The 12,500-nt window shown below is 38.9% G+C and overlaps 1 protein-coding gene across 6 annotated transcripts in view; it reads right to left on the reverse strand.

Moving 5' to 3' along the window:
- Positions 1-2,765: 2,765 nt before the first annotated feature.
- Positions 2,766-12,500, reverse strand: part of LOC136873866 (ran-binding protein 9) — a 64,334-nt gene continuing 54,599 nt past the window's right edge. For 4 of the 6 annotated variants that reach the window (XM_067147162.2, XM_067147165.2, XM_067147163.2 and 1 more), the window contains one exon: positions 2,766-5,328. In XM_067147162.2, the coding sequence (XP_067003263.1) occupies positions 3,543-5,328 (1,786 nt within the window). In that variant the 3' untranslated portion in view covers positions 2,766-3,542. Of the gene's footprint in view, positions 5,329-11,914; positions 11,933-12,242; positions 12,413-12,500 lie in introns of those variants that run through there. The other 2 variants (XM_067147164.2, XM_067147167.2) reach the window with 2 other exon arrangements.

Raw genomic sequence — 12,500 nt, forward strand, 5'->3', positions numbered from 1 at the left:
CCTACCACATTTTATATCTCCTTCCCACAAGACTAATGTCTTTTACCACTGACTGATTTCATATTCATCAGTATTAAATTTTTATCAGGTATAAATTACAAGTGACTCAAATATGTTCTCGACACTCTGGTTGACGCATATCACGTGTGTGTGTTTTAAATGACTCTTTACTTTGGAAGCCAAACGGAGCCTTCTATTGAACGGATGCACAAAGACTACATATCGAAGAACCTTCTTTTATTCCTTGAATAATGAGAGACTTTATGTTTACTTCAATGTATCACTGTGCCAGATTTAATTATTAAGCCGTTACTCTTCTGTTATGACAAGGTGTGAAGAGTCAGTTACAGATTGTGTTCTTGCTTATATATTGTGATCTTTTTATGGCTGATGATGACATTATATATGTCGAAACCGGTCCCAAAGTTGAATAAAAGGTATTTGTAACATAACCATGTACGTAATTAGTATTGGAAAGGTTGAACCTAATAGATATCTTATCGTTCTGAAACGGGCGCGACCTCTCGCGTGTTAACAAATGTCAGCGCAATGTCCCATTTCAGAAAAATCCTCCAAAAGATCCCAAAGCAACAGTCATTGGAAGGTTCCTTGTTAAAGTTGCACAAACAGAGAAAGGTTCCTGTAGGTCAACAGGTACCAGTGATTCCACTTGTTACAAAGTCAGGAGGCTGGGAAAACACTAGTAAAAAGGGAGATCCTATACAGAACAAAAGAAGGAAGTAGGAGAGAGAGGATGAAAAGATACTGGTAAAGAGTGAAGGTAGAGAAAGCTAAAAATACTGCAAAGATTGTCAAACATGGTCACAGACTGCTGAAACGAAAAACAAAATATAATAATAGTAGCAGTAATAACAATATTAAAGCTAAAAGTACAATTCAAAGTAGCCGCTGACATCACTATAGCACGACGTTACGGAAAGTTACAAACTAGGCAGCTTACGCCAATGACACCTTGCACTCTTTGTTAGACTTCACTAAGTTCTAACTTTTAAAATTTAAACAAACACGTTTATACATTTCTAAACAATTTACAAATATGATTTAATTGAATCTGATGTTCTTTCAAGAATGAAACTTGTCTTTCTTTGTTTAACAGTGTATGTTATATTGTTATAGGTGTTTAATTATAACACAGACAGACAGATAAGCTTTAAAGTTACATTAACTGAGCGAAAACTGAAAAGTACGGCTTCTTTCTGAACACATTGAAGACCGGCCCCAGAGATCTCCGTTTTTACGTACTGACTTAGTTTTCAACTTGCTGCGCTGTCTGTTAGCTAGAGTTTGAACTGCTTGCCACCATGTAGTGGGATCACTGATGTTAGTGCCGATATTTTTTTTCCGCTTCTACGATCACTGTAACCAAGAAAACAACCTATATACACGGGTATCTTACACGCGTGCTTGTAGATAATTGTAAAGATCCCAAGCCAATGTGCCTTGTGTGACGAAAAACATATGCAGACTCATTATCTGATGTGCCACAAGAGTGAAAAGCCCTGAGAATTCTCGAGGTTTCTCAGATGACAGCAGGTGACAGGCTATGAGAATTCTCTCACTTTTATGCACCTCGTATTTCCATAATTATTATGGATATAATTGCGGGGGCAAGATTATGAGTTCCAAATGGATTAAACTATCACTGCACCTTTCTTTCCTTAAACCTTCATGTATTTAATGAAATAACATCAGATATGTAGAGCTATTCCCTGGAGCTCCAGAGCGGATGTCAACATGGCGTGGCGCATTCAGTTGCTGATTAACGGCTAACACTAAACAGGGAGTAACCGTAAGGAGAAATCCTTGCATACTTGAATACAATAAATACATGTACGGCACAAGCGGGAAATTCCTACTACACTGTACTTAGAAAGATAAATAAATCGAGTCACAAACGATACTGCTTTGAGAGGTATCACACTGTACAGACTACTAAGCGACCTAGTGAATACCTGCTCCAAGTTTGAGGTCGATATCTTCATTACTTCTCAAATTACAGTAGTTTGAGTGCAGCAGTGTAAAAAAAAAATTCTTGGAGGCACATACTATCTGGTCAACATGGGGTAGCAGCCTCTGTTTGGGGCCCTATCGTCAATGTGTTAACAAATAAATTTGTGTACAGGTCAACAGAGGCTTTCTCGAAGCATTCAAACTCAGTTCGCCATGACTATGGAGTGTTTTCTATGACTTGCAGAGTAACAATACTTTGCTGATGGTGTTAATGGTGTGTGCTACATGATCTTGCAATTAACTGTAGGATGATAAAGGTGAGTTACATTAGGACTGGCTGGCCTCACCAAACAATGCCTCATAGGCACATATAACTTTCTTTAAAAATTGTTTGTTTGAGTGCCCCAAGCTACCCTCCCAGCATTTGACGATGTAAATGTTATTTACCCTGCTGGCGGAGGTGGATTTTGTTTCATGACTGACATTTAGCTAGGACCTCTGAAATCCTCGCAAGTTTCATATTATATCTTAAAGTCTCTATTAACAATTCTGATTCTCACATGAAAATAACAAAATAGGAGTACGATTAATTCTCAATTCATAATTACACTGTTCATTAATTCTAGGAACTTTACTGGGAATAAAGGTGTTGCAAAATAAGGGCACAAAATTTCTATGAAACATTTTGACTGAACGTAATATCTTATTTATTCTGGGTAATTTAAGACATAATTCCTGGAAAAACAGAGGGGAAAAAGGTTGCAACACAGGATGGAAATGAAAGTCAGAACAAGTACTGATGAAAAGGAGGTGTTATTGACTAAAATGCCAGCCTGATTAAAATTACGGCATTTTAGTTACAAGAATGGTCGAACATAATAAATTTAAATGGCCAAAATTTTCCACATCTAGCAAAAACTTTAAACCACACTACAAAAACCAATGACACATTTAAGAGACAATTTTGTTAATAACCATGACAGCACATGAAAAGATATTGTTGAGCACGTCAATTTGACAAATGATCAAAATACGTAGTGGAGAATTACATATTTCTTTTACTCAAACAACCAATGAAAAACCAACTCAGCCTAATTCAACAATTAAGAACATTTAATATAAAAGCACTGTTCAAAAAATAAAATTATTTCACATCTAGGTACTTCTTTGATCTTCCTTAATCTGATGTGACACTATCTACAGGTGAGTAAAATACTGAGTTTGAAATCTAAACTTTTAATTCAATAACAGCAACTAAATAATCAAGATTCTATGCTATCTTCAACAAACGTCTGTGTCCTCTACGATGACAAGAACAGGGCTACCAACACATTGGAAATCATTCACAATATCAAATATGGAGAATAGAATTTCATGATGCCACATTTCTCAAATGACTATCTTCAACTGCTAAAGGCTTTCTTCTGGCGTAATACGTTCACTCTAAAACCTAGCCGGCTTTCCACTAACCCGGTAAAGCTTCAAATAGTTCCTTTCATAAAAGAATCACACCTTCAATTTGAGATCGTAACGTGGGTAAAACAAGAGAAAGGTGTGCACGTCCTGCGTAGTCAGTGCTTCAGTAAATCGTCGACACTGGCAAAGGCACACGCACCCAATCCTGAGTGCAACATCAACTGCAACAACTGCTGTGCATGACCGATAGCGATCTCCAATGGTGGCCGCCGTGGGAGATTACTAGATTCTAAAATGGCAGAATTGAGAACTGAGCATACCGTTTCTCTTTGTACCGGTGAAAGCTGCCAGCCAACAGGACTATTCCACGGATTGGAATATGCCAATAAACTAAAAACATCCTGCAACATCTTCTCGATCTGGGCACCTTTACCTTGCTCCTGCCTTAGGTGCTGGCTCATGGTGTAGAGTTCACGACCAAATTCCAACATGCGCTCTACGGCATACCTGTTCCCACCGCAGAGCTGACGCTGATTTACAGGAAAATCTGTATCCATCTCTTGATTATCATCCAAATGTTCTTCACTTTCTTCAACACTATTTCCATTCTGGAAGCCGTTAGAGCTTGGGGACGAAGCTTTATGACCATTCCTCTCTTCATGTATTTCCATTTCTACATCCGTATCATCACCGCTCCCATCCAAGATCGGTCTAATGAGTGCAGATAATCTATTTGACTGATCACCTGTTCCACCACTGCCATTCATAGCTAGGTTATTCATGTTATTTTCTTCCACCGTTGCAGAGAGTTTCCGACTCCGGTTGTTGCTGTAACTCTTTGTGGACTGAATGACTGAAGTCTGATTAGATCTAGCGGACCACGGACTTCCGTTTGAGGAAGACGAGTGACTGGGAGAAAAGATCCTTTGACCACGGGGGCATCGGGGAGCACGCACCTCCGAATCCGTCCCATTCACCATTTCAACAAACTGACGACATTTGAGCATAAAAAGGAGATTCTGATCTCGTTCTAACAGCCCTGGATAAAGATTAGACGTAGTTTCTATTGCTTCTCCCATTCGACCAGCTAAGACTAGTTTTAAAATTCTTTGCCTATTTTTTATTGATGTTATATCCTCATCAAATACTTGTCCCGTTCCATGAGCAAAGGACTCTGCAGTGGTAGAGTACCCGTGATGTACCAAGTAGGTGGACACCATCTTGTGTAATGTAGCATTATCTGGTATAGGGAACTGTTGGATTGTGAGTTGAGTTCTGGCTCTCAATTCTCGCATCATATCTTCTATATCAAAAACAAATGGTGTTTGTCCGAAGTTGGCATCAACAACTTCTCCAGGGGTTTGTAAGCCTACGGTTGGATATAAATCCGAAGGTAAATCTGTGAATGCAATACCTAAATTGTGTCCGTTTTTGGTATAAAAACAAGTATTGTCAATGAGATTGACACCACAGCCTATAACATCACCAGTAGTGAAAGTGGGTCCATAAGGCTGGCCTGTACCCGACGAGCAGAAGGAATGGCCGTCATCACCGTGGTAACCGTACGAGTGCTTGTCCCAACCTGGAAGCCTGTTCATGTTGACATTATGAGTGGACAGCCCGATTCCCATGCAACCATCACGACCTTTGCTGAAGATCTTCACCTCGAAGTAGTAGAGCCCACACGCAGCAGGTATGGGATGCGTAGCCCGTACGCTAGCTGCGTCCTTGTGGGCCTTGCCATGTCCTTTGTAATGAACCCTGAGGTTATTCTGTGATAATCCAATGTAGCTGAACTTATCTTTGGAGCTCCAACACCTGGGTAAAGGAGTCTCCTCTTCGTTTACCATAGGATACAGCACTTTCAAACGATCTGTAACAGCCTGTTGTGCTGCTATATGTTGATCCATTATTCTCAATCCATTGCTGATGGCTGCCATCCTACAACAAGAGAAGAGCCACACAATTACCACAATACTCTTTTCAATACATATATCAGAAATAAAAAAGAGAAGCAACAATCCACTAGGGAGAAAAGCAGGGGTGTAAAGTCTGTCTCGCCTACCATTTAATGCCTATAGCAATAGGCAATGAAGAAAATCAAGGAGAAATGTAAAAAAAGGAGTATTCAGGGAGAGGCAATTCAAATTTTCAGATCTGCTGATGATGATGTAATCTTACCTAAATCAGCAAAAGATTAGGAAGGGATGTTCAAATGAACAGACAGAATTTTGAAAACAGAGTACAAAATTAAAATAAATCCAAAACAAAAGTGATGGAATGAATAGAGTATGGTCAGGTGAGTAAGGAAGAAGAGGAATTTTGCTACCTAGGAAGTAAAATAACCAACGACGGAAGAAGCAAACAGGACACAACATGTAGGTTGATTGTTCACCTTCCGAGACATGCAAGACTGCTGATTTCATTTTAGAGGAAGATGTATGGAATAATGGTCAGCAGAACAGCAATCAGTTCAAACGGTTTCAGGTTTGATTTCCAGTTGGGTTAGGGATCTTAGTCGCATCTGGTTAACTGGGGACTGGAAGTTTGTGTTTCTCTACACACACCACTACATACAGAAACATGCAATAGTGAACACATCCTTCAACATAGGGTTGGTAAAACTGGGTCAAATCCACATATATTGCCAATATCAAGGAATTTGAAAATGTCCAGGAAGAAGAAGCAGCAGCAGCAGCAGCAGCAGCAGCAGACCTCTATTCAGTGGGTTAATCAAAAACCATTGTCTTGAATCTTATTCATACTCTTCCATTAGCTGGCATCACTCACCGATCTGTACAGGACAGCATGACCTGTCATTCTTCATCCAACTTCATTTTCTGCCTCATGAGCTGAGAAATTAATTCAATGGTTTTGTTGTTGTTGTTGTTGCTGAACTTCTCAATTCAAAAGCTTAAATTTCACAAGCCTTATTTAAATACAATAAAAATATGAAACATGTCTGCCATTACACCTTTCTGAAATTCGCACCTGTTTAAAGGCACGTTGTAAAACCGTTCTGTATTCCACCAAATTATATCTACATTCCCTGGTGTATTCGTTCATGGTTTATTTCTTCTAAAGGTGACAAAGGTGATATTTTGTTACAGACTCTGAAAAAAATAAGTACATTTTTTCTTCCAATTCTGCTACTTGCTTCGTATCCTAATGCACCACATTTTTTTTTTTTTACAAAGCTAATTTTCTTTCTGTTACATCCCCTAGGCATAACCTCCATTCCTTACTGTACCTGCATGGTAAAAGGCTAAGCTACTGTGTAGCAGCTCTCAGGAGCGTACTGCTATCAACTAAGTTGAAGTTGGTGCCAAATCAGGGCTGAAGTGGCTGTGATAATGATGTCCATTCCAGTTTTGGACAGTGTCCTTGGTTTTCTGACTGACATGTAGTTGAACAATAGTAATACATTCTGCTAATGTCAATAAGGTCGAACATGATTCAATTCATCTCTACATAGGGCTGAAAATCTCGGCTACAAAGATGCGTCTTTACAAAAAAAATTATATTTATATTGAAGTCACCACCTTATCAATACAAAATTTATTCACATTCAGCTAGTAAATATGGTCAAGACCGGTCTATCTATCAATACGGAAATGAAACTTATAAACAACAGTACAAAGATGCGTATCGCTTCATACACGACCCTATTGAGACACGGGACTAGGGTTGGACACACACACTGTAATACATATGTGCATTAAAACTGGAACAAAATTAATACACACTACTATCTTAATTTGAACTCTCTGTTTACACGATGTATTCTGTCCTGACATAGCCCACCAACAAACTGTATTGCCCCTGAACTTCAGCAGTTAAGTTTCACGGTTACTCCAACTTTTGCATAAGTCACAAATTACTCATCCATTGGTATGATAAATATAACATAGGACTCAAAACGTGCACAAGAAAAAACTTGTATTTTTCAAAGAAGGAAAGGGAGTTTTCCTTTATTTGGCTGGTTATTATAGGAAACTTCTATCAAGTGTTTATGATTAAAAGCCTGTTTTTTTTTTTTTTTTTTTTTTTAATTTTATTTTATGAATAAACAAGTCTGTCACAAAACTGTCTTTCTGCTTAAGATTCATTCAAATGGTTGGAGTACTAATAAAACAGTTTACAAAGCAGCATCTGACAGTTGTCCAACCCTTAATTATGGAGCAAGAAATGTTACCTGCTTCATTCTTCTTTGTCCCCTTTCTAGTTTCTCCTGGGTTGGGTTATGAATCCAGGACCTTTATCGTTGCCTGTCTCTCCATTACTCTTTTCTGGATTCCAATATATCTTCTTCCTTTCCTCCTCTCTTCTCTACACTCTCCTTCTTCTTGTGGTCCTTCTCCTGTTAGTTCCCCTGCTAATACTTTCTTTACAACTCAGTCTTCTCAGCTTGCTTGTTTCTATCCTGTCCTATAGTTCTGAAAGTCCAATCTTCTTTCTAATCTCATCACCTCTTGCCTTCTCCACCTCTAAGAAATTACAACTCAGCCATCTGAACTTTACTCTAGTCTCGTCTCATTTCGTTGTTGGTCAAGAACCTGCTGTGTATATAAATACTGGTTGAACAGATAACATTGCACTTCCTTGGGACTTCTTCGTTCCTCAGTACTGTATATCCCTCACACTACTAACAGCCATTACTTGTTGTAATCTCTTTATAACCTCCTCAGTTATCTTTCCATCTACTGTGGCAACACCTCACCAGTATTTGATACTTTTTACAACTTCTACTGGTCTTCCAACTACTTTTATCTTTCTCCTTCCTTCCTTCCTACCTCTTGTCATCACTAGGGAGCGGATTTTTATGTGCTAAAAATGTGAAAAATATTTATTTTTTATGTGATGAAGAACTTTAAAATATGTGATAAAAAACTGAAATTATTTTCCTTTAAATATCACATAACTACTCGCGCTCAAGAAATAAATATGTATGTTTTGTAATAGAATATGGTGCTACCAAACGTGCTCCTTAAGGCAAAATGGTGTCTGTGTATGGAAACGTGCTGTATGGTATATTAATTTTTGATACGCCAGAGTAGATATTATGAATGGTTATTTTTTTAAAGGTAATGTTTTGTTTAAATATGGCAAAAGCAACCTATCATCTTTGAAAAAATAGTACCAGTTCGTACTCGCCCATCACACGCTGGAATATTAGTTGCTAGAAGTAGTCTCAGAATTGCAGTGAACAACAAAGGTCATCTCCAAATTGTCCATCACAAATGCATGCCGATTATCTCTAAAGAACGCCTTATACTGTGAAAACGATCGCTCCACATCACAGGAAGTCAGACGAGCGTAGTTAAAGAGAGGAATGTCACCAACAATAACGCCATCAATTTCGCCAACATGAGCACCCTCTAACACACTAGAAATTTGGCACATTGTTTGAAATCCTCTGTTTTTCCTGAACAAATTTTGATATTTGACCTTTAACAGTCCCTGTACCTGCGAAGCCGGGAGTAAATCTAATTTATTTTCAACAGCGCGCACTGACTTCACTGTTTCGGACAACAGGTTAGTGGATTTTTCAAGTATGTCTATAGTTTTACACAAGAAGCTTAGATTGGCAGATATAAACGCCAAATCATTTTTCAAAGAGCTGTCTTTTAGTATCTCTTGAAGAATCTCAATTGACGACGCGTCGTTTTTATCTAGCACGTTCACAACGGATGCAAAACTTTCGAAATTGTCTGCGTAGTATACCACAGCGCTAAGCCAGGTACCCCACCGCGTACCAATAGGCAGAGGAGGAAGCGCAAGATCCGGGTTTTTCTCTTTAAAGAGATCGATTCTTGAGGGTGCTTTTACGAAGACCTTTTTGCCATTAGACACTAATTTATCCACTTGAGGATACTGAGCCCGCACAGTTTCACATAACCTGTGTAGAGCATGAACAACGCAAGTTACGTGTATCATTTTCGGAAAGCTCACAGAAAGGCCTTCGGCTGCCTTTTTCATGTAAGCTGCACTGTCAGTAAGGAAAAGCAATACATGGTCGTATTTTATACCTTTTGGCCAAAGTAAGTGCATGGCTTCATTGAATAACCTAGCTACAGTGACATGGTTTGCAGCAAGCATTTCTTTACACGCTAGCAAATAAGAACGCTCGCAAGCAGTTTTGTCATTCTTCAACACACCAACTACAACATTTCCTACTTTTCTGCCACTTGAATCAGTGGTTTCGTCAATGCTCACCCACAGTTTTTCGCCATCACATACTGCCCGAATTCTCTGTAAAGTTTCTTCGTAACATTTTGGGAGATCTTTTTTCCTTAATGTGGATTCGTCTGGAGGCTCAAAATTAATGTACTTTGTTAGGAAATTTCTCAGTCCCGGATTATTTATTTTACCAAGAGGAATGTCGGCACAAACAAATGCTCTGCACACATCTAAATAATACTGGGAATATTTAGATGGGCCTGCATTTGAAGTAGCTGGTTCAGCTATTAGTAATTGTCGCGAACGCACACGCGAAGCAGCCGCAGTATGCTTATTTCCAGACAAATGCTGGATTACTTGAGAACGTTGATCTGCACTTACTGTTTTACCACACGGTTGGCAAAATAATACTTTTCCATCGGTAGTGAAAATGCTTTTAAATTCCACTACATATTGTTGAAGACGCGACCTTGTACTCGACTTCGCTTTTGGCATTATTTTGCAGGTTACGACACACGCATTTACGGTGAATCACTGTTTCAATAAAAAGAATAGCAGCGTACACTGAAGGAAATATTTCTTATAAATCCATACAAAATCACACAACCACGGGAATGATATATGGACCCGAACAGCTAACCTTACTCTTAGGAGTGATGAAATTCCACTACCTAATGGTGGGGCAATATTCGTCCGAGTTTCCCATGTCGTAACGGAATTACGTCACCTTATCTCTCCGTGATTGCCTTTCGCTGATATTCTATAAACAAAATCCGAGAGGGTTGATTCATAAAGAGTTGGAATGACATCATGCAAGGAAACATCTTGTGCAGCAAATCAAATCGCTGTCTAAATGTAACGACGTAGCCAGTGACCAGCAAGTTTTAGAACTTATGGAGGGAAGTCCATAAATAGCCGAAACATTCAGATACATTATGTTAAATACACTGTTAAAAACAATACCGTAATCGTAAAATGAAAATATGAGCACTGTTTTATAACACAGAAGCATTTTAAATTTTATTGATCAACAAATATTGCCGATTTATGTGCTTATTATAGATTTTCTTCAAATATGTATTTACATTTAAAAAATGTGAAAATATGTGTTTTTATGTGAAATAAGATTAAGTTTTTACACTTGGGGATGCACAATAGGAATAATGAACTTCGTAACTTGCGTTAAAACTTACGCAAAAAAAATATGTAATTACATAAAAATCCACTCCCTAGTCATCACCACTATTTTACTCTTCTCTATGCTTATTCTAGTCCTAAACTCTCCAATCACCTCATTACGTATATTTTATGTCATCTGCATACGTCTATTATTTTACACACTAGCTGATTTCTTTTTTCTTCCATATTCCTCTAAATAATCTATACAACCACTCTACTCCTGAGCCTGCTGCCCTTATAACACTTCCATTTTCTGTATAGCTTCTATTTCTAGCATGCATATGACTTTCTCTTCTTCTTCATGGTCCCTTTCAACAGCCAGTTCATTACTGCATTATGTTTTAATGAATTCATGTGTGTGTTTATGTATATTCAGAAGATTCCTATCAACAGTATACTTTAAAACCACTTAAAACCATTTCAAATACACAAAATACAAAGGAATGTCTATTCAGATTTACTGCACATACTTTGAAAAATGGAGGCAGTTGCAATTACCATCAGCATCCAGTTGGCTGCAAAAAAAAGTATGCCACAAAACCAACTCAAAGAACAAATAAATAAGTGCCAATACCAAGAGTCTAACAAAGGAAACTATGTCAGACAGACAGGCTCTCCAGCAGTTACCCCAAACTCAGCAAGACCATTAAGAAGAAGATTAGAAAGGACCAACGAAACTAGAACACTGAACTGGGCCAGAAAGCAATCAAAGAAAACATCAATATGTGAATTCTTCACTCTAAGCTGTCCTGTCAGAGGACAGATACACAAAATTGAGAAAACAGTGAACAAATTGTGACAGATAAGGAAGAAATCATCATCATCCAGAACTTCTACACGAAAGCTCTAAGCCAGGCCAGACCACTCGGCAGCAGATCAATAATTCTGGACACTGGGTCTGAGGAGAGTGAACTGTGAGTAGCTTTAAAGAAAATGAATAGCAATGCTCCAGGGGAAGACCAAAAACGTGAGCTGCTGAAGATGGAAAAAGAGCCACTAGAGGATGCCCCACTAGTCCTACCGAAAAAGTGCATTCACAAATTACAGATTCTTCTGATGTGGGGAAATGCTGAGACCATCCTGCTCTTCAAGTAGGGGAAACATAGATAATCTTCATCATGTACAATCTGCTGATGTGGAAAATGGCAAACCGACTAAAAAAACCCACCTCAACTTCTACCAGCCAGTTCAATAGGCTGGGTTCCAGAAGAGTATCTGTTTGGTAGTTCAGCTCCGGGTCATGCATTCACTCATTGGGAAGGCAACAGAGAACAACATCATTCACTGACTACCAGAAGGCACTCGAATCCACAGAGGCATGGGCAGAGCTTGCAGTGATGGATAATGCGAGGATCAATTCTCGGTACTCGAACATCATCCGGGAAATTTACGCCAACGCCATGCTCTAGATCAAAATAGAATCTGACATGACAATGGAGAGAATCCTGATAGTGGGAGATGTGCAGCAGGCAGACACCATCTCTAAAACTGTTTACCTTGGCCTTAGAGGAATCTTCAAGACAATGTCCTGGGAGAAGAAGGGGGCCTCCTCAACCACTGAAGGTTTGCCGACATCATCATGCTGATCAGCAACGAGCCAGAGGAACTGAAGACCATTCTCGAGCAACTTCACGAAGCATCAACAAGAGTCAGCCTGAAGAGGAACCTAAAGAAAACAAAGAAGTCAGGAAGTTGTTTGAATGGAAGTAGACAAACAAGTCCTCAAATACTATGTTTACCTTGGCCGCTTCATC

This window comes from Anabrus simplex, chromosome 5, assembly GCF_040414725.1.
Source record: "Anabrus simplex isolate iqAnaSimp1 chromosome 5, ASM4041472v1, whole genome shotgun sequence".
Taxonomy (NCBI): domain Eukaryota; kingdom Metazoa; phylum Arthropoda; class Insecta; order Orthoptera; family Tettigoniidae; genus Anabrus; species Anabrus simplex.